The 22,243-nt window shown below is 33.6% G+C and overlaps 2 protein-coding genes and 1 pseudogene across 3 annotated transcripts; 2 read left to right on the top strand and 1 right to left on the bottom strand.

The window, feature by feature from the left end:
* The first annotated feature begins 4,119 nt into the window (after positions 1-4,119).
* LOC132619528 (DNA repair protein RAD16-like) lies at positions 4,120-6,799 on the top strand (annotated as a pseudogene).
* Positions 6,800-7,558: 759 nt separating this feature from the next.
* Positions 7,559-11,269, top strand: LOC132617992 (DNA repair protein RAD16-like). Of its 2 annotated transcripts, XM_060333062.1 has the most exons (8): positions 7,559-7,682; positions 7,765-8,143; positions 8,229-8,375; positions 8,464-8,549; positions 8,963-9,023; positions 9,504-9,656; positions 9,885-9,973; positions 10,254-11,269. In XM_060333062.1, exons 3-8 carry the CDS (start codon positions 8,283-8,285, stop codon positions 10,333-10,335), a joined length of 564 nt encoding a protein of 187 aa, XP_060189045.1. In that variant the 5' UTR covers positions 7,559-7,682; positions 7,765-8,143; positions 8,229-8,282; the 3' UTR covers positions 10,336-11,269. The 2 variants fall into 2 exon arrangements, with proteins under 2 accessions (XP_060189045.1, XP_060189044.1); XM_060333061.1 differs by having other exon boundaries at positions 7,765-8,375.
* Positions 11,270-15,372: 4,103 nt separating this feature from the next.
* LOC132617990 (S-type anion channel SLAH1-like) lies at positions 15,373-18,352 on the bottom strand. The gene is made up of 2 exons (XM_060333059.1): positions 17,338-18,352; positions 15,373-15,834 (listed from the first exon to the last, which is right to left on the bottom strand). The coding sequence occupies exons 1-2, from the start codon at positions 18,172-18,174 to the stop codon at positions 15,556-15,558; spliced, it is 1,116 nt and encodes a 371-aa protein (XP_060189042.1). The 5' UTR covers positions 18,175-18,352; the 3' UTR covers positions 15,373-15,555.
* Positions 18,353-22,243: the final 3,891 nt, after the last annotated feature.

Genomic DNA, 22,243 nt, shown 5'->3' with positions numbered 1-22,243 from the left:
TTGAACTAGCACGAAAAGAGAATAAGAAGTGGAGTGTTTCCTAAATGTCCTATAGCCTCTCGAGGATGGGTACAGACGTCTACGTACCAATCCGCAAGACTCTACTAGACATTGCTCTTGTACTCATTAGACCAATTAACCTAGAAGCTCTGAGACCAACTTGTTACGACCCAATTCGCGAGTCGTGGTGGCACCTACACTATCCCTCCAAGTAGGCGAACCACATTACTAATAACAAATTAAATAAGCGGAAAATTAAATAAGAATAAGTTATCAAGTCTTAAATACTTATCATAACTAGAAATGTCACGACAACCCCAAAATCTGGTCAAAGGGTACAAGAGCGCTAACATAGTACGAAATATAAGTCTGAAAATACCCGAAGGCTACATATTGTCTGTCGAATACAAAAACAGAAATAAATAGAGGAGGTCCTTCAGGGGCCACGGATGACCAAGTAGCTCACCCTGAATGACTGAGAGATGTCACCCTCGCGTATCAGTCACGGGGTGTAGAACTGGAGCCTGGATCGTACTCTGCACTCAACAAAAGTGCAGCAAGAGTAGTATCAGTACAACACTAGTACCGGTAAGCATTATAGGCCGAAAATGATTAGATAACGCATGAAGAAGTTGAAACCAACAAGTATCACATAGAGCAAACAGGTATGGTCACGTATCATATACAAGTAAAGTGTAAAGGAATCATGAAATCAACCAAGACAGATATAAATCACCAAATGATCAGTCAAATATATGAGTGGATGAATGCAGTGCAATGCAACAGTCACCTCTCCCACTCCACTCTCGTACACACATGCTAAGGGCAGTGCCTCAAAGCCATGACCCATGGGGGACCCGCGAAGTCCATGTACCACTCGTGCTCTCCGGCAGAAACCTCGGAGGCTATCAATCACTCTCAATCTCCGGCAAGGACCTCGGAGTCACTCTGTCACTCTCAATCTCCGGCAAGGACCTCAGAGTCTCTCAATCACTCACCTCACCATCATCACAAAAATAATATGGAAAGTATGTCATACATGATATCAGTCTCAACACATATCACCAATATGCAATCGACAAGTACAAGTCATATCATTGTCCACTGTCCAATTATCAATATTACAATTCTTTTTCATGTGATGAGTGAGCTAGTATATGACGGAGGTACAACCAGGTGATAATCACAGAAAATAACACATATGGCGACAAGCCCACATAACAGCTATCGAAACCAACTTAATTGGAATTCATCTCCACTTCATGCCCGAAGGCCTATCATGCTATCCCGTCACTTTCTACAACTACATACGATTCTCTAATCAGAGTCTAACTAAAGTAGACCGTAACCTACCTCAATGCCGAACAGGTGCCACGAACGCTCACACCAAATCTTTTCCCTTCCGAAGTGCTTCCAAACGGACAGTGTCTATCAAATATATAACTTACGTTATTTACGAGTCTAAATCCTAACTTAGGATTTAATTCTCACTTTCCACAACTCAAATATCATGGATTTGAAGGTTTTCATATAATCCATACACTCAATATTCCATTACATCTACACAATATATAAAATTAACAAAAAGAATAAAACTTCAAACTGCAAAGTCAACCACCTCTAATGCATTATATATATATATATATATATATATATATATATATATATATATATATATATATATATATATATATATATATATGAATCAGTAACCAAACCAATTGCCTGGTTTAATCTAATCTATATATATATATATATATATGAATCAGTAACCAAACCAATTGCCTGGTTTAATCTAATCTATATATGATCATGTTTTCATTTAATAACCTATTAAGTATACTTAGTATTTTTTTTCCTTGTACTATTATTAGTAAAAATAATGACTTCCTCCAAACAGTATACTCACTTAACAAACTAGGACCTACAGTGGCAATGGCTAATTTGCTACAGACACAAACTAAAGTAAAATAGAGAAACAATTACAAGGACATAAAAGATAACTTAAAAAAAAAAAAAAAAAAAACTGTGGCTTCAGTAATAAAGGTTGAAACTCAAGAATTGCTTTTGACTTTAATAGACTCAATATGCCAAAATTGAAGTTGTAATCATGATGAACAAGGAGAATTTCAAAACCAAAAGAAAAATAGGGACCCACTGCTTTCCATCAAACAAGAAACGTACAAATACCATTATCCAACAACCATTCTATATTATTTTATCATTAAATGAACCCTCCAATCATTGAGTCATCATTATGCTACCTCTAAGTTTCACCAATTTCTAATATATAAAAACAAGAACTGCACACGAATTAATGGAGGGTACTATGAAGAAATCAATTCAATTATCTAACCTAAACTAGTATTTGATGGGAACTGCACTGCCACTTCTTCTTCTCATGGCCAATAATAATTCTTCCACCCTAATATATCACATATTCTAGTATGTGGACTAGGAATAAATGGGCCTAGCCCACTCTTATAAATTATCCAAATTATTTAGTCACCCAACTAATATGTAACAGTGTAAATTAAGCTCACTAGCCACCAAATTAATTCTCCAACTTATACCTTATATAACTGTAAATAAAATTCCTATGAATAAGCTATTCACACACATTAAATAAATATATTTCAAAAATTGCACAACAAGTATATAACCGTGCCCCTATCTCACAAGTTAAGAATACCATTTAAAGTTACGAAAAAGGTTTTTTAACGAAAAAGAGTCCAAAAGTGCTAAACGACCAAACGGGTCGTTACAAACTCAAATCTAAAAAAATAAAGGAAAAAACAACAAGATAGACATGAGATTTTTTTAAAGATGCATGCACCCGATAAATATGGCACCATAAAACTCGTTGAGCTTCGGTGCACAATGTTTAAATAATTTTAAAAAAAGTGGTATTATTATACATGATCTAGGGCGAGGAGCATTTTTATTTGTGTAAAAAAACAAATTGTATACAGAAATATATAATTGTATACCTAGGGAGAGGAGCATTAGTTATAGATGCACTCCTGACTAGAGATCTATTGCCTACTTATTAGTGAAAATACATTAAGAAAATTGTGTGCAAATAATTTTGTAACTTTACTATATGTCAAAATTATTATTTAAAAAAAAAAAGAAAAAAACTTTAAAAGGTGGATCTTCTTACTAGAAAATACAATAATAATAGTTGTGCCTTAATATCAAACAAGTTATAATCGACTATATGGCTTAATATTATAGGTATAAGGGGATGAGGCTCCTCTCCATTTCCACTCTCTCCATTTTCTCCAAGTTCCAACTTAGATGAGAGACACATGTCATAGTTAAGAATTAAAGGTTAGGATTTAATTGTCCAAAAGCAAAATCTTAATCATGGTTAGGATGATAAGTATTTCCTTTATTTACTCTAAAATTTTGACAATTCCACAATTCTAGCTAAAACATTATCTCATTCAAAAATATATTTAATTTTTTCTGACCTTTCCTATTCTATCGTGTGTTCCTTTTTTTTTTCTTTTTAGTTACACATACATATCTATATTTTGTCAAATTGTGTTATAACTCTTTTATAATTACATTTGTTCCATTGGACACTTAAGACATGAAAACACTTACGATCATCTAATTCGACCAACAATCTTATTCTATTCATTTTTGTAGCTATTTTGTTGCTAAAAGATTTCCATATAGTTATAGCAAAAATAAAGAAAATTAACCTCTTACAAATTCTTTTTAATTTAAAATTTACAAATATTATTTTTTATTTTTAAAATTTTCAATTAGTAAATGTTGATTCAATTTGGTCTTACTATTCCCACTGAGCTAATGATGTCTATTTCTCTCATATTTGATAGGAATGTAAAGAAGAATTAGGGGGAAAATATAAAACTAGTAATTTAATACATGTATAAACATAAAAACAAAACTTTTTTTAAAAAAACTCGTAATAAAGTAGGAAAAGTGAGAAAACCTTAAATATATTTATGGATGAGATAATGTTTTAGCTAGAATTGTGGAATTGCCAAAAAAAAAAAATAGAGTAAATAAATGAAATATTTGTTATTCTAACCATCATTAGGATTTTATTTTGGGCAATTAAATTTTAACCTTTAATTTTTAACTATGACATGTGTCAATCGTCTAAATGAGAAATTGGGGAAAATGGAGAAGAGCCCAATTAGTATACTGGTATTAAAAACGACTCTTTTTAATTCTGGGTATAAATAGTCCTTCCCGCCTATCAAACTTCCCAGTTACATTTCGACTTAGCTCTCTCTCACCACTCTTCTGTTCTGTGGAAACAAATTAAATATCAAGAATTGCCCCCTCTTTCTTTTGTGTAAAGCCCTCTAAAAATGGATCCTTCAATTCCAGGTTCTTCTTCTTTATTCTTCTTGTTTTTTTTTCTTTTGAAGTTTTCTTCCAAAGCTTCCTCATTTCTTGAAAGTTTATGTGAAATTGGATTATGTTCAACATTTTGAAACGCCCCAAAATGACATGTAATTGGAATACCATGGATTATCTTCTTGTTTTTTTCTTTTCAAATTTTCTTCCAAAGGTTATTGAATTTCTTGAGTTTCATGAAAGTTTATGTGAAATTGGATTATGTTCAACATTTCAAAATGCCCCAAGATGGATTGAAGGAAAATATTTTATTGATAAACTCTATGAATTCTCTGAATGCTTTCTACAATTCCATAATATAAAATAACTAGCAGCCACCCTATTTATAATAATATAAAATCTATTTTAACTCAAAACAGGAAAACCTAGTCCTATACTAATTTGATTATAAATCCTAGTTAGATATGAATTAAAATACCAAATCCTAACCTATTTTGGTTTCCTACAATTTTGAATTATTATTTCCAACATTCTCCCATAATTCAAAATTGTATATCTAATTCTTGATGCACTTGTCATCATCTTCCAATTTTGAAGCATTTGTTTCCAGCCCATCAATTGTTGAAGCACTTTCTCTTCAACCGTCACTCACCATCTTTTAATTTTTTAAAGCACTTTCTCTTCCATCTTCACAATCATTAGAGTACTTTCTCTCCAACATTCCAGTTTGTTGATGCACTTTCTCACCAACCTTCAATTGTTGAAGCACGTTCTCTTCAACCTTCACAATCGTTGGAGCACTTTCTCTCCAACATTCCAATTTATTGATGCACTTTCTCACCAACCTTCAATTGTTGAAGCACTTTTTCTTCAACCTTCAACTGTTAGAGCACTTTCTCTCCAATATTTCAATTTTAGTGATGCAGTTTCTCACCAACCTTCAATTGTTGAAGCACTTTCTCTTTAACCTTCAACCGTTGGAGCACTTTCTCTCCAACATTTCAATTTTGTTGATGCACTTTCTCATCAACCTTTAATTGTTGAAGCACTTTCTCTTCAATTTTCACAATCATTAGGACACTTTCTCCCAACATTCCAATTTTGTTGATGCACTTTCTCATCAACCTTCCATTTTTTTTTTGCCTTCTCTTTAACTTTTAGAGACGATATCCTTCCTCTTGTGCCATATGTGCTTGCATCTCTTTAAACATGCAATAGTTTGTTATTCCTTCTCAACATGATTGTTTTTCATGCATATCATTAGCTCGATATTTGCCAACATCATCATCATTGGCCAGACGGGCGACATATATGAGTCATAGCCGCCCGCCGGTAGCGGAAGCTCTTTAATTCTTTACGAGGATCGTAGAAGCTCTGATACCAATTTGAAGAAAAATATTTTATTGATAAATTCTATGAATCTCTGAATGCTCTCTACAATCTCCACAATATAAAATAACTAGCAGCGACCTTATTTATAATAATATAAAACTTACTTTAACTCAAAACAGGAAAACCTATTCCTATACTAATTTGACTACAAATCCTAATTAGACATGAATTAAAATACCAAATCCTAACCAATTTTGTTTTCCTACAATTTTGAATTATTATTTTCAACACGAATTATCTTCTTGCCCTTTTTAATTTATTGGTGTCAAATTACTTATGGAGAAAGGTAACACATTTCTGAAATCCATTCTATTGTTGACAGAATCAGATGGTAGGGGCCATCTTTATGTGAAGTTTGAGATTTATAACTTGCTGGGAAGGCTGCTCGATAGGGAAAAAAATGTGAGAGGATAGAAAAGAAAATACCACTTTTGATATGGGAAAAACTGGAACTAGTAATGGATAATTTCCTTCTTGAGAATTATTCAGATGATTGAGACTTAGATAATCAGAATGTGTCAGTTTCTGAAACTGCCGAGGCACCATCCGATTTGATCTTGCCACTGTTGAGGTACCAAAATGAGTGGTTGGCTTGGTCATTAAAGCAAGAAGAATCTAAAGCCAAAGGGGCTATTCTTGCTGATGAAATGGGAATGGGGAAGACTGTTCAAGCCATCGCACTTGTGCTTGCTAAACGCGAATTACAGAAACTCTTGTTGTCTATCCTGTGGTTGGAGCAATGCAATGGTTTTGCGAGATTGAACGTTGCACTACTAAAGGAAGCAACAAAACTCTTGTTTACCATGGCGCCAACAGGGAGAAACTTATGCACAAACTGGAGGAATATGATTTTATCATTACTACGCACTCCACTATCAAGGCCGACTATAGGCCAAAGTAGTCAAAGCAGCACAACAAGAACTCAAAACCTCGGGTAGAAATGTTGGACCAGAAAAGATTCTACAGAAAAATTGAGTGACGATGGTTCTATTGATAATTCAGTCAATGTTTCTAGGAGGAAGTCAGTTTTGCATTCAATGAAGTGGGATCGCATCATTCTGGATGAGGCAAGTCATACGTTCACAGATTCATGCATTATGTTGTTGTTTTCTTCAATTGGCGTTCAATTGGTTTCCCTGTATATGTCCATTTGCTGTTTAAACGATCTCTTTATGTAACTTGTAAGTACCAGACATTCTTCAAGCTTATTATAGATCTTCCCCTCATGAGCTAGATTTTGGGTTGAGTTAGGCCAAGGCCATATCTTACAAAGCTAGACTTGAAAATGTGGAGATTGGTGTGGTGAATTCTTAATGAGCTATGGCGGTTATGGAAAAACCTCTACATAGCTAACTGCTGAATAATGAAGCTATGGTGGTTATTAGAATGTAAATAGTCTTATGTTGGCTCTTAGAACGCCATGAAGAGTCTTATAACGGTAATGATGAAACTTTTACAGTTAATTATTGAATAATGTCGGTGAGAGTACCTACATACCTCTCTGATATTTTAGGTATTAAACTTTATCAGAATATAAGAACATGAAATTTGTCTTTGTCCTAAGTTAATTCATTTATTTGCTTAACTTCTCATCATGTGAAATTTTATCTGAAATTTTAGTTTGATAGACATCTTTTATCTTCATAGCAGATCATGGATTTTATGTGATCTCTGCTCCTATATTAAATGATGTTGCATGTTATTTTACTTTCTGCCTGCCTTAGTCATGGGAACTAGTCGCTCATGAGAGTAGAATTCCTAAATTACATTTGATACTAAATCTTTTTATCTGGATTTTTTTTACCTGATTGCACTTCTGTGGCATAGGCTCATTATGTAAAAGATGCACACTGCAACAAGGCAAGAGCTATTTTTGCTTTAGAATCTTCTTACAAGTGGGCCTTAACTGGTATACCCTGCAGAACCGTATGGGAGAATTGTACTCGTTCGTAAGTTAAACTTTTGCAGGTTTATCGTTTTTCAGAACTTTTTATTGTTGTGAGGTTAATTACGTTCTTTACTTTTGCACAGGTCCGTTTCTTACAAGTTACTCCTTACGCTTATTACTTTTGCAAAGATTTTCTTGCAGAGCACTTGATTATAGGTATACATAAAGTTTCTGTTTTTAAATCTTGATTCCTACCCCTGAGGGTGAAAAGATGCAATGGCTCAAGTACTTAATATATGTTATTCTTTGCTTCTCAACCAATGCTATTGAAATGGTTCAGTAACTGTCTCGAAAAATCTCTTTTATAATATGTTCTTTGATAAATGTGGTGTACCCCTACCTGGCGCGATAACAATTTATAATTTTGTCTATTTCAAAAAAATGTGATGTACTACAGCTTCTCAACTGAGTACCCACAAGTGCCGCCACAAACGTGCACACCACTTTCTCTTGTGGAATAGAGTAAGTAATACGTAATTAATATACATAATTTTGAGGCTTTATCTTATTGCTATCATGGTAAAGTTGAAACATCTTGTTTTTCTAGTATATTGCAAAACCTTTAGAATCAATTCAATCCAATGCGACTAGTAGAGATGCGATGGTTTTATTGAAGCACAAAATTTTGAAAAACCTATTGCTAAAACGTACCAAAAAGGAGAGAGCTACAGATCTTGGAATTCCCCGGAAAACTGTAAGTTATGTCTTACATTAATGCTGTTTGCTTCAATTTGATCATAATTTCTCATGGGTGTAGTTTGTTACTTATTTTTTGGATTCAGGTTATTGTGAGAAAAGATTCTTTGGACGTGAATGAAAATGAATACTACCTACAAATGTTAGAAGAAACCATGGCAAAGTTGGATAAGTATGCTCTCTCTGATACTTTATTTTCAAAACTGAGCTCTTTTTGTTTGCAAGTTCCACTTTGCTCGTCTCTTGGGCTGCAAATTTGCTGGTCACACTAAAGTCGCATTTTCCCATAGAATTTATTTCACGGGATTGGCTCATTTTTGTTTTCCTTTTTGGGTTGCATATCCTGTTTTCTTGTCTTATGCATGAAGTACTTGCATGTAATGTGTTTCCGACAATTACTTGTTCTTAAGTAGTTTTGGAACATATTGGGTTAGTTTCTAGGTATACTAAATACCTAAGATCTTACAAGTCTTTTTCTTCCCATAAAATTCTCAATCATTTGTGTCATTACCTCGCCTGCTAAAAGTACGAAGAGGATATTTTTATTTCTAACTGTGTTTTTATCCCCTGATGTATTTTGTGCAGATATGCTCAGGCTGGACCTCTAAGGAAGAACTATCCCTCTTTAAATACACGCATACAGCAGGTACGAAGACAATGTTGTATAAATGACATGCGTGAAACCTGCATATATATTTATTGTTCTGCAGCTTCTTTTATATTTTCATCTTCTGTTTCCTATTCAATTTTCTGGTGTAATTTTCACATAAATATTTTCTCGTTAAAATTTAATCACTATAGTATTACGAGCCCGTTTGGATTGGCTTACAAGTAGCTTATAGGCTGTTTTCAGCTTTTTTGAGTGTTTGACTGACCAGCTTAAAGTCATTTTGTGCTTAAAATAAGCTCAAAAAAATAATTGGGTCAGTTTGACTTAGCTTATCTAAAGCAGCTTATAAGCTGAAAACAGTTTTCAGCCAGTTCACATTGTTTTTGGATCTAATACAATATTCTCTTCAGAATGTAAGATATAAAAATATTTTATGTTCTTCCTTCCCATTTTCTCCTCCTTTTTTTTTTGTCAGTGTGTAACAAAAAATAAGCTTGTCATGTATGTTTTTGGCAGTCGGGCGTCAAATTTGTTCAATTAGTTGGAAACATGTCTATTTCTGCAAGAGACACAGCAGTTACCAGATTTACTGAGGATCTAGATTGCAGGATATTGCTTGCGAGCTTTAAAGCTGGAGGCGTTGCCCTCAATATTATAGTTGTATCACATGTAAGGGATCTATTTTCTTTCTTTGTGAATGTTGACTCTGGTAACCATTTCATATCCAAAGACTTGTGGATATCTAGTGTCTCATTCCTGTCTCTTTAGATCTCCTCTTATGTTGTTCACTTGGTATATTTCAACTTCACTTCTATTTGCACTTAAAGAACCATTATGACTTGTAATCATCTATTAAAGAAGTACATGATATGTGGCTCATCTCTTGACCTATGCTAGGTTTTCTTGATGGAACCCTGCTCGAATCCTGCTGTAGAGCAGCAAGCCCAAGATAGAGTCCATCGAATAGGGCAGCATAAACCAGTCAGGTGTGTTTTGCATTCTTGTATTTTTATGCCCTTGAATGGCTCTTATTTTTGTCTTCTCATTACTGGGATTGTGAGATTTATTATTGAGGATACAATTGACGAGAGGATCTTACAGTCGCAAGAGAAGAAGAAGCATCTTCAAAAGTGTCTTTTTACAGTCGTTTAGATTGTTGCATATGTTATCTGACAAAAAAATGCCGATGAGCTGAAGTTATTTACATTCTGATTTCGTGTTCCCCTTCTTTGCTTCCACCCTTCCCTCCTCTGCTCTTTATTGCAGGACGATGACTGATTCTTTTGAGGCCTGGGAGAAACTGTCGTTTGAGGAGTGGGGGTTACTGTTCGAGCGCGACTTCGTTTAGAAAACATATTAACATTTACTTTTTTTTTTTAAGCTTCTAGCAAAAAATTTGTACCTAGTGTCTGCCATTTGCCCTGAGGCTGTTGTACAACTTTTGATCTGTCCAGAGTGAGTTTCTGTTGCCTCTGAATCACAGTGATTAGTTCCATCAATTGTAAATTGTTCTAATTGATTCCACAAGTATCTTTCCATTTTAGTGTCACCAACATCATAAAAGATGCATCTTCATACCCTCTCAAGGCATGGTCATAGAAATGTGTATCTTTATTTTGCCTTTGGTTTTTGTGTTTACGTGATACTTTCCATCTTAGGCCCCTTCCAGTTCTTTCGCGATTTGGTTCAGACAAGCTTATCCTTTGTTCTATTCGTTAACATAATGAATAGTTTTTTTTTTTTTTTTTTTTCAGATTCCTCTCTTTACCCCCTTTGCCTTATTTATATATTTTTATGGTTGTCTTGTACATAACTTGGAGTGGCAACGTGTGTCAGATATAGATGGGTCGAAAATAGGTTAAACAAAAATGGAGGAAAAACACTTAAAAATAAAAAATTACTCGTAAAAAATTTTAAAATAAGGAAATAAAAAAAAATTAAATAAAAAAAATTCTAAAAAAATTAAAAATAAAAATGATTACAAAAATAAAGTTAAATAATAATTAAAAATAAAGTTAATCATGTTTTGTAGCTTTTATACTTGTGAATGGGTGACAATTGATGGGTCAATTTGCGCTCATTTGATGGGTCAGTTTGGGTTGATGATTTGTGATGGGTCAACTTGAGTTAGCCCAAATCGTCTCATCTTCAAAATCAATCTAGTCCAAACCCATTAAAGCTTGGGAGGATCAAGTGGATTTGGACTAGTTTTGCCGCCCCTAATGACCTTAGATTATTCGAAAAATGTGTTTGTCAACTCACTACAAGGTGAATTTTTCCAGCTCAACGTATGCGTATGTTTACCTGTTTTATTTTTCAAGTAACTCATTTTACTATTCTGGACAATAATTTGTGATTTTTCTAAGTGACCTCATAATTTAAAAACACCCAAGCGATTGAGTTCAGTAGTTAATCATACAAAATTATTAATTATAGGGATAGGACAATAAGGAGAGAAAAAATTGTTTCAAGCACCGACAAAATTGAAATTGCCCCTTCTTTCAAAGAGAGGGACATGTTATTTACAACTGGCATACCATTGTGTGTTGTGGTTCTTACTAGGACCGGAGATCTTCCATGACGTTCTTTTGTTGGGTTTGGCCGCATTGGATTTGTAATTGCAGTAGTGTAGGTGTTTTTGGACTGAACTGGGACGGTAGATATGTTACTCAAGAACAAATGTAGTTTGTTGGCTACGGATTCATTTGAAATCACTACTTTTGAGACGGAGTATAGATATATATATGTAAAACCTTAGTAAATATCTAGAAATATTATATTTTAACTAAGCCTGTCAATTGGGCCGGGTCGGCCCTGGACCGACCCACCTAACCCGGCCCCCCAACCCGATAAGAGGTTGGTGGGCTGGGCTAGTGGAAAAAATTAGGGGTCTGGGCCGGACATGCCATTTAGCCCGGTAGCCCGGCCCACCAATAGCCCGGGTTCTAGCCCATCGGGGGCCCGACCCGGCCCACTTGGAATTAATTTTTTAAAAAAAATCATAAATAAGCATTTTTACATATATATAATAACACTATTGAGCATCATGGATATTATTATAAAAATAATCAATTAGCATAATTAAAAGGAAGATAGTTATGTCGAAATGCTGTGTCATCAGTCATCCCTACTAATAGTTGAGTTTACAGAATCGTTAAAATAAAATAAAAGGATCAACTCAAAGAGAAATTGGAAGATAGATTGTCATGACGTAGGCAAATGTAGAACAACGTAGGAGAAAAGTAGGAAGAGAGATGTTCTTTTGATATATTTATGGATAAAATAACTGTAGCTGTAATTGTGGGATAATCATTTGAGTGGAGGATTATCATTATCCATTAAATTTAAATTTTGAAATTTGAACTTGGAAGTTGGAAGAGAGAGAGAGAGAGAGAGAGAGAGAGAGAGAGAGAGAGATTTAGATGCGTAGGAAATTTAGAGAAAGAGGAGAGTAGGGAATTGTGAGATAATATGGAGAAGAATGACTGATATTTATAGATTGAAAATAGGGCCAAAGTATAATTTAAGGAACTTGATGGTTAAAATAAAGTTGACAACAACTAGATTTTAAAGTATCAAACTTAATAAATTTAGTATTAGAATTTTTTTTAAAATAATTAAAATCCGGCGCAGCCCACTAACTAAAACCCGGCCCGGCCCACTTAGCCCACTATGTACCCTTACCCGGGTAGAGGGTTGGGCCAGACATCCTTTCCCTCCCCCAACCCGGCCCACTAACTATGGCCCGATCCGGCCCCATGTGACCCACATTTATATGACCCAGCTCGGCCCACTTGACAGGCATAATTTTAACCCATAGTTTAAAAAAAACATGGTACAATGCTAAAATTCTTAAAAATTGACACATTAACTTTATAACCTGGACTTGTCTCTGGTATTACGTACTAACTGTAGATCACTTAAATATACCTGATGCACCTATTGGCTGTCGTCGATGGGTCTATGATGGTGGAGCGTTACACTCAATTTCTATTACTAAAATGTTACCACAATAATACAAATAGGATTTAGAGAGGGAAAATATACAAAATGTATTTACCTTAGTGATGTTATAACCTAAAATTCATCAGGTCCCGTTGTGATCAATAATCAAATGGAAAGCCAATGTCCATAATAAAAAGTAAAATTAAAAAGAGAATATTACATGAAGCGCTCAAGTAGAAAGGGTAAGGGATTGAGTACAAGTAGTCAGTGTTATTTAGAGCATGCTTGGAAAGTCATCATGTAATTGGATTTGAGTGTAATTGAGTGTAATTACATAGCTTTAGTCTGTTTATCTGACAAAGTAATTACTTGGTCTGTTTGTCTCACAAAGTAATTATTGGTCAGCATGTAATTGGGTGTAATTGAGAGGTTGTAATAACACTCTACTATTTAGGTAATTTCTTTCCTTTTTGTTTTTATTTTAATTTCTTTTTTTCTTAATTTTTCTTAATTTCTATTATTTTTACTTTTAAAATTGTTTTTATTTTTAAAATATATTTTTCTTATACATTATTTATCTTTTATTTCTTTTCTTCTCATTTCCCAATCTTTGCTTCTTGTGATTCCATATAATTGCCCTTTTTTAATTTCTTTTTTTCTTTATTTTTTTCTTTTAACATAACGACATTTTTTATTCTAATTTTTGAAATTATACCTCATAATATTAGAAAGAATGATTCATTAATAAACTTGGTATACAGTGAGAGATAATTAAAGTAGAATTTCATTGTTGAATGAGATTATAGACTTATGTTTTTCTTTTCTTTTGAATTATATTTACTTAAGTTATATTGGAACATATTTTATGTTATGTTGGAATTTGACATAAGAATATTATGTTAACCTATTTTATGGATTTTAAATTTCTGTTGTATTTTCGTTTTCGATTCATTTGCTTTAGTAGTATTGACTTGTTATTTCAAATTGCATGCCGTTCATTTTTTTGTTAGAATTGAAAGTTTTTTTTTTTGTCTAACATTTGAATAATGATATAGTATTATATTTATAAATATTAATAGTTTTGTTAAACATGCCGTCCGTGATGTTCTTAGAAAATGATGCTTTTAATTTTTATAATTAATTAAATTAAAATATTATTAATTTGAAAAAAAATATATCAATTATTTTTTACAATATTAGTCACAAATAAGTAATTATTATTTGATATATTTTCAAGAAACAAGGTGTATCTTAAATACCTAATTTTAATATCATTTATAAAAGCACATATGTCAAATATTAAACTTTTAATTTTTGACAATTAACATTTATTTTTTAATTTAATCTAACTGTGTAATTAAACTTGTACAACCAAACAGTACGCTTGTAATTATACTGTAATTACATTATGACAAATAAACAGGTCGTCGTAATTTCTAGGCCGTGTAATTACTACCCAAGTAATTACACCAATTCCAATTCCCAGGTGGCTTTCCAAACAGACCCTTAAAGTACACAAAATACCAGTTAAAGGCAACTAGATTAAATGCTTTCCTCTTTAACGTCTTTTTTTTTTTATTATTATTTTATCATCTAGATTTAATGAGATTAATTATTTTGTGCAGTTGTGTGGTAAAGGAAATTTCTAATCAACTATTAAGTTGTCCGAGAACTAAAAAGCATTTTGTCGATGTCTTAATCAACTTTTGAACTCCTTCGTCCTTTTGCAACTTTCTACCAAAATTCTAGTTAACACTTTTCTTTTTCTTTGTTGCCGAATTCAATACCATTAGAGATTGTGCCTTTTGAATTTTGATGCTAGTGACGAGATATTCGTTTTCCCGAACTAATCATAATTCGTGTTTTCCCGAACTAATCATAATTCGTTATGTATATTTGTTCTGGTTTGTTTCTATGATACTATACTACTAGACTATATATGCATTTTAATGCTTTTAACTACACAATTATATGAGCTAAACTTGGGTGAGTAAAATCAAGGATTGATAAGAGTTTGGAAAACCACTTGTTTAACATAACGCTATAATTAGTATTCGTAGCCTTTAATTTTGCTTTTAAAAATGATGAATTCTCAACTTTTTAAATATTTTGTTTTAAAAGCATTTTAGCTACCTATTGGCTGGAGTAGTGACGACTGTAGATGAATTTGTAGTCATTTATAAAGAACAAATTGGGGGGTTTTGAGCAAAACACGGGCTTATTAGTGACATAAATTTCGATTTTGCTGATGTAGTGGAGTTACTAGGGCTTAAGCCTATGAAATTGAAATTGAGAAAATCTCTCGATATTCTTATTTTTAAGCTTTTTCACCCTTTCATATTACTTATTATGTTTCTTTTAAATGATTCAGTCGATATTTAATTTTCGTTAGTTCACACAAGAATTATTATCGGAATAAAGAACTAACCCAGAGGCCAAAATCACTATTTTTTCATAACATAGATATTTCCATCTTTGGTCAGAAATACACGTTATTAATGAATGCCTAATTAGTATTCCTTTACAAATGTTACATACGAGTTGGCTCTAAAAATTCGAACCAAAACTACCGAATGAAAAAATAATTACAGTAATACATTTGATTTTTCTTTTCGTCAAATAATTATACAATTGATGACCGTTGATTGTTAGGCCTGCAGAGCATTGGATCATCACCTGGTAGAAGTGCATTGGAATTAAACGCGGTGAAAATCATTAACACAAGTGATACTATCACTGATAATCCAGAAAGAAGCAGCATTAATATATGGGAAGCAGTGTTCTTCATTTCTTGAGCATATTTGGTTGATGCAATTGCCATCACTGTTAAAGGGAATGAATATGCCCAGCATGATACATTGAATTTCCTCATTGATCTCTTAAATAACACTGGTCTTGATATCTGTACGTTTTCAACAAGTTAGGAAACAGCTGTAGCCATACATTCATAATTTTTCAACTATCAGAAATGGCTCATTTATGTTACTCGTCAATAATTTGGCTCATTTATGCCATCGAACTATAGGAAATGACTCATTTACGCCATCGAACTATAGGAAATGGCTCATTTATGTCATTCATCAATAGTTTGACTCATTTATGTTATGACATGTTACCAAAATGACTTATCCATGCCATATTTCATTAAAGCTGGTTTTACAATACTATATATGACACGTGGCCTCCAACTAGATTATGGTTGTGGGTGGATTAGGTGTATGGGTCGGATTTTTTTTTATTAATTTGGTATTTGAAATTGGGCTGATTTAATTAAACGACATAGACTTCTAATTGGAGGCCACGTGTCATATCTGGTATTATAAAACCGGCGTTAATGAAAAGTGGCATGGATGAGTCATTTTGGTAACGGACGATGACATAAATGAGTCAAACTATTGATGAGTGGCATAAATGAGTCATTTCTATAGTTCGATGGCATAAATGAGTCATTTTCTATAGTTCGATGACATAAATAAGCCAAACTATTGATGAGTGACATAAATGAACTATTTTTTATAGTTAAATGACATTTTTGAGTCTTTTTCGTAGAAAAAATTACTTCTAGATAAGACAACTAAATAAATCTTAGTGGTGAGGCCTTAGGTTGACAAAAGAGCACACACGTGTTTAATTTGATGGTGACAGCATGACCTAAAATATGGTTGGTAGCTAACTACCTACATCATTTCTTACAAAGAAGAATAATATGAAGACTGCTTCAAAATCTTGCAAAAGCCAACTCGAATACTTCTAATAGGTCAATTTAGGGGTCACCTTCAGTCTCTTTTTTCTTATGTTCAGTTTTCTTTTTTTCCAAAGAACGGCAAAGACCAAACAAATAAATGCAGGAATATGCGTCGTGTTTCATTAATGACATTCCTTCTAGTCCGTTAAAAAATGACTTTTTTTTCCCGGAAAGTAAGTGGGGTTTTTACTTCTTTTCTGATGTTTGGTAAGCACAAAGCAAAATATATTATCTCAAAAATATTTGTATTTTATAATCTAGGCACACACTATAGCGGATGGTGGGGTGGGGGTGGATATAGGATGTGTTGGAGGGTGTGAACGAGACAGTCAATGTGTAATATTATATGGAATTTGTTTTCTCTACTTCCATTGAGAAAGTTATTTTTCTTATTCTTAATGAACTTATTTTCCTAATGAAAATGTTTTTCAAATACTTTGACCAACCAAAGATTCAAAAATTCGAAAACATCTATATCAAACACACCCTTAATTATATGTTCTTATAATCATACAATGTCATGACATATTTAAGATAACAAATTAATTATAAGACCACTTTTGATTTGTGTCAAAATTCTTAGTTTTTCTTTTCATAAGCTCGTCGAGCATTAGGACTGCGTGTAAAATGAAACATATTGCAAGAAACAAAAATGCTCACCAGTGAAAGGAAAAGGAAGAGGGAGAGGAAGAAAAGCATCTTGGATGAAATATCGAACTCTCCATAAATAGAATCCCATGCCAAGCTTGCCATGCTCGGAGTAGCTAAGAACAAGAAGAATACTGGCCTTAGCATTGCCGGAATTGAATTACTTCCTGGCAACCTCTGATAAAGTGTCACAAAAAGCACTAAATAGTGTGACATTCCAATTGCAAACAAAAAAAGTGCACACTCATTCCATCCCATTTGAGCAGCTGCCCTTGCTCCTACCAAATTCCCAATAACCGATAGTTGGCTCGTAGGATTAGCTACTCCTGATAAAAAGCGCTTCCCCTTTGTGATCCATTGTCCATATAACTTGATGTCCAGTGCCAGTATAGGTATAATAAAGATCAACCAAAGTAGAAGAAAATAAACCTCTTTGGGTTTGAAAAATGGGGTGGCTTGAAGCAAAACAAGCCACGAAATCCACGGGGTGAAAAGGTAATTTACTCCAACGTTGTGTAAGAATTCACTTTTAACCATGTCAAAGTGAAAGTGGAGACGAAGTAGATATAGTAAAGAGAGTGATACTAATGAGAATAAAGCTAAAGACCATAGAAGAATGAAGGCTGTAGAGGGAAGCAACCGAAAAATATTTATAAATTTATGAATATCATCCGATGGCTCACTTAATGTTTTCCATAATAATGCTTGGCCACATAAAGAAAGGCTTATTCTAAAATAACCTGCATGAAATCTACTTAATATTGATAAAAACTGATTCTTCTTATGTGACATAATAGTAGTAGCATTTTTCTGTGTTGGGTACAAAGCATCTTTGCTATGCATTTCCATTGGAAATTAGTAATGAGTCAAGTTTCATAAGTGAGAATGGGGTATTAATAGGAAAAACAATTGGTGGATGAAAAAGCAGTAATACTTACGTACGTACTTTCGTTGAAGCATAGGTAGGAGAAAAGTCGGCCGACTTAGGCTAACCATTGTGGACTTGTGCGTGGATTGTATTGTGCTTCTATGAGTTGTTCTCCAGTCTGTTACAGCTAAATCTTGTCTCGAGGGGACCAAATTTTATCTGGTCAAAATCTCTTCTAGAGTGTGCGAATAAAAACCTCATATTGATATTGGATAAAAAGAAGAAGTAAGCTATAGATAAAATGTAGGGCAAGTTAGATATTTGGCCAATCAATCAAAAATAATTACATTCGCTAGCTAAATATTAAAGAAATACATTATTATGTATCAAAAATGTATATTTTATGTACATTAATATACATTTACTGACTATTATTTTTGTGGGCGGCTATTATGTTAATTTTTCTAGCAAAGATATTCTAAATGGTGTGGCATTCTTAGAGTATCACACCATATTAACAATGTCTTTGGACTAGTTTAGTCGAACACCTCTCACTTGATAGAAGGTGTTGCTCTAAAAGAAATAACACTTAAAACTAAGAGATAGAATCACCTCTTTGTTGTTTTTTTTCATTTATGTGCGTAGTGGATGATGATATTCCTTGATCCGCTTTTGGTAATTAGGATAGGAAGGAACGTCATCCTAGCAATATTGGGAGTACTCAAAATGCAAAAAATTTAAACAAAAAGAAACAAAAACACGGAGTAATGAGCTTTTGAATAACTAGGAATTTCTAATAGTTAAGGTTTTGATTGATTTGAAGGAAGAGGGAAGAATAAAAAGAATTAATTGGAAGTACTATTCTATCAAAATGATCAAAACGCACTATCAAGCACATGTGATAATTGCATTCCGTTTTTTCCTCCTCGTGTCTTCACCCATTAGCTACATCTTTATAGTGGTGAGAGCACTCTTTAGTAAAAGGTTATAACTTGTAAATCTTTGTGGGGTACTTTTATTTTAGCTAAATACTATTCTACTCATCCAGTTGCTTCTACTATTCAGCCCACCCATTTCCTTGCTTGGAAACAGTTGGTCAAGATAAGAGATCAAGTGGAAGAACTTCTAATTTGAAAGATCAATAAGAGCAATAGTAATTTTTGGTGGGATAACTGGTGTGAAATGGGTGTTGTAGCTCAGATTATTCACAGAAATGATTTTAATTATGACCAAATTGTTACTGATGTTATTACTAATGGAAATTGGGATGTAAATAACTTACAGTTTCCTGAATATCTTGCTGAACACATCACCTCCATTGACATAGGTAATCAGGATCTAATTGATACTCCTATTTGGATGCCTTACAATAATGGTACTCTTTCTACTGCTTCTGCCTGGAGACATATTAGACAGAAAATGAGGTTTCTTATTTCTTAAAGAAGTTCTGGCATAAGCATTTACCTTTTAAAATGTCTTTCTTAATTTGGAGATTTCTGAAAAGAAACTTGCCTTTTAATGATACTATTGCTTCTAGATTTGGGGTTGACAGTGATGCCATGTGTTTTTGTTGTCCTATTGATCAAACAGATGCTATGCACCACACTTTCATTGGTGGGAAAATTGCTGAACAAATGTGGAATTTCTTTGAAAATCCTGTTGGAATTTCTTGGGAGGATATACCTATCAGGTGTGTGCTTCAAAAGTGGTGGAATATCAAACCAAAAAATTCACTTCATCAGACTATTCTACAAATTACTCCTATAATAATTTGTTGGGAGATTTGGAAAGTGAGATGCTCAGTCATATATGGAGGTAACATATGCTATACAAAACGGACTCAATATAAGATTCTTTCTCATCTAAAATGGGTTGTCTCCAAAGCAAAGAGTAATACTGAATGGAGTTCTAGGTGGGAAAATATGTATCAAGAGGTTATGGGCCTTATTCCCAAGATTGAATGTATTGTGGTTAAATGGTTGAAGACCCCTGAAAATTGGGTGAAGATTAACACTGATGGAAGCAAGGATGCAAATGGTAGAGAATTGGAGGAATTTGTAGAGATCACAGAGGAATAATTATCATGGCCTTTGCTCGAAAGGTGGGTATGGATACTAGTAATATGGCTGAAGTCAAGGCAGCTCTAAATGGCCTGGAATGGTGTTATCGAAATGGGCATAGCAATGTAATCATGGAATGTGATTCAAAGATTGTAGTTGAGATGATCAAAGGCAACTACTATATCCCTTCGGCAAATGAAGAGCATCATTACTCACATTTAAAATATATCAAGTACTATTGCTTGCGAGGTTCGACATTGCTATAGGGAAGCCAACCAAGTCGCAGATGCCTTAGCAAAATGGAGTATTACAAATGAGGATTTGAATATATTTGCACATGCGCATCTTCCATCGAGAGCCAATGGACCTTACAGACTTGATCTCATACAAATGGAGTCCCTTCGCCATAAACAGAGGAAGAATTCTTTTGTATAAAAATGGTCCAATTGAGATTGCCTATCACACTAGATTTGGCGCAGAACCTGGTCATTGTCATCTTCTACTGTATATTTTAACCATTCTTGGGATCCTTTGATGCTACATTCCGAGATCTGTTGCTTTATTTTTTGTGAGCAGTCATTAGCTGTAAATTGAAACAGAGGGTTGAGCTTATGTTCCCCTTCGCTTTGTAATTCTTGATTTATTGATATAAAGGTCACGCCACCATACGACGATGATTTTTTTTTTTTTTAAATTCTTTTAAAATAGTATATGTGTACATATATAATATGTGAAAATTGCATGAAAATAAATACTCTTTCCATTTCATTTATATGAAACTATTTTCGTTTTAGTCAGTTAAATGACAAGCTTTTACAATCAGGTAAAAAGTGTAGGAAATAAACCAAGAGTAGGAAACCTAAGTTGTTTAGGATTTAGTTTATTTAGTTCATGTCTAGTTAGGATTTATTTATCAAATCCATATTGGAATAGGTTTTTCTAGTCCTAGTGTATTTTGGTTTCTAGTATTATGAATAGGGATGCTATGTCACATATTTTCATTGTAGTGAGATTCAAGGATTTTTGAGTTATCAACTAAAGTCTCCTACATTCTCTCTTTAGTTTGATAAATTTCTTCTATATAGCCATTGTTGAGTCTTCCGCTTGTGCTTATATTATTCCTTTGAGTATTTTTTATTTCCTTCAAATTGGTGTCAGAGTCTGTGTGAGATCCGACACATATAAATGAATGTGGATATTCCATATTTACCAAATTGTCCTGTTTTTATGTTTCATGGCAAAAATTATTTTGAGAGTTGGTATCAACAGATGAAGAATTTTTTCAATGTTGTTGGACTATGATCCATTATTGATACAGGGTTCGTGGAAACCCCAGAAGGCACAACATTGACCGGTGAAGTAGCTAAAGAATTGGAGAAAAATAGACAATTGGATTATAAGACACGTTTTAACATGGCAGCAAGGTCAAACTGCATGTATGCAATAAATTTTTACAAGCAAAGTCCGCAAAGGAGGCTTGGAAAATTTTGGTGAATTCACGTCGAGGTTCCGCAGACGTAAGGAAAGTCAAATTGCAAGAGCTTAGAAGACAGTATGAGTTGGCCCAAATGAAACCTACAGATTCTGTCAGAGAATTCTTTACAAGAGTTATTGATATTGTCAATGATATGACGACTAATAGAGAAGCATTAGACCAAGTTAAAGTTGCTGAAAATATATTGCGGTCCTTGAGTATAAAATTTCACACTAAGAACGAGGTTCTTGAGGCAACCAAAGATCTTAGCACTTTGACACTTGATGATTTAGAAGGTGAACTGGTGACGTATGAGATGTCCCTGAATCAACAAACAACTGAAACAGTTGATGAGGCATTGCAAGCAAAGGTGAATCAACCTAAAGAAAAAGAAGAAACATCAAATCTGGCTGAAACAAATCAAAGAGGTCACTATTTCAGAGGTAGAGAACGAGGTGGTAGAAGTGATTATCGAGACCGTGGTAGAGGTAATTTTTCCTATCAACAGAGAAATGG

The sequence above is a fragment of the Lycium barbarum genome, chromosome 11, assembly GCF_019175385.1.
Source record: "Lycium barbarum isolate Lr01 chromosome 11, ASM1917538v2, whole genome shotgun sequence".
Classification (NCBI taxonomy): Eukaryota; Viridiplantae; Streptophyta; class Magnoliopsida; order Solanales; family Solanaceae; genus Lycium; species Lycium barbarum.
Note: the sequence above shows the minus strand (reverse complement) of the source record. Positions and strands in the feature narration are given on the sequence as shown.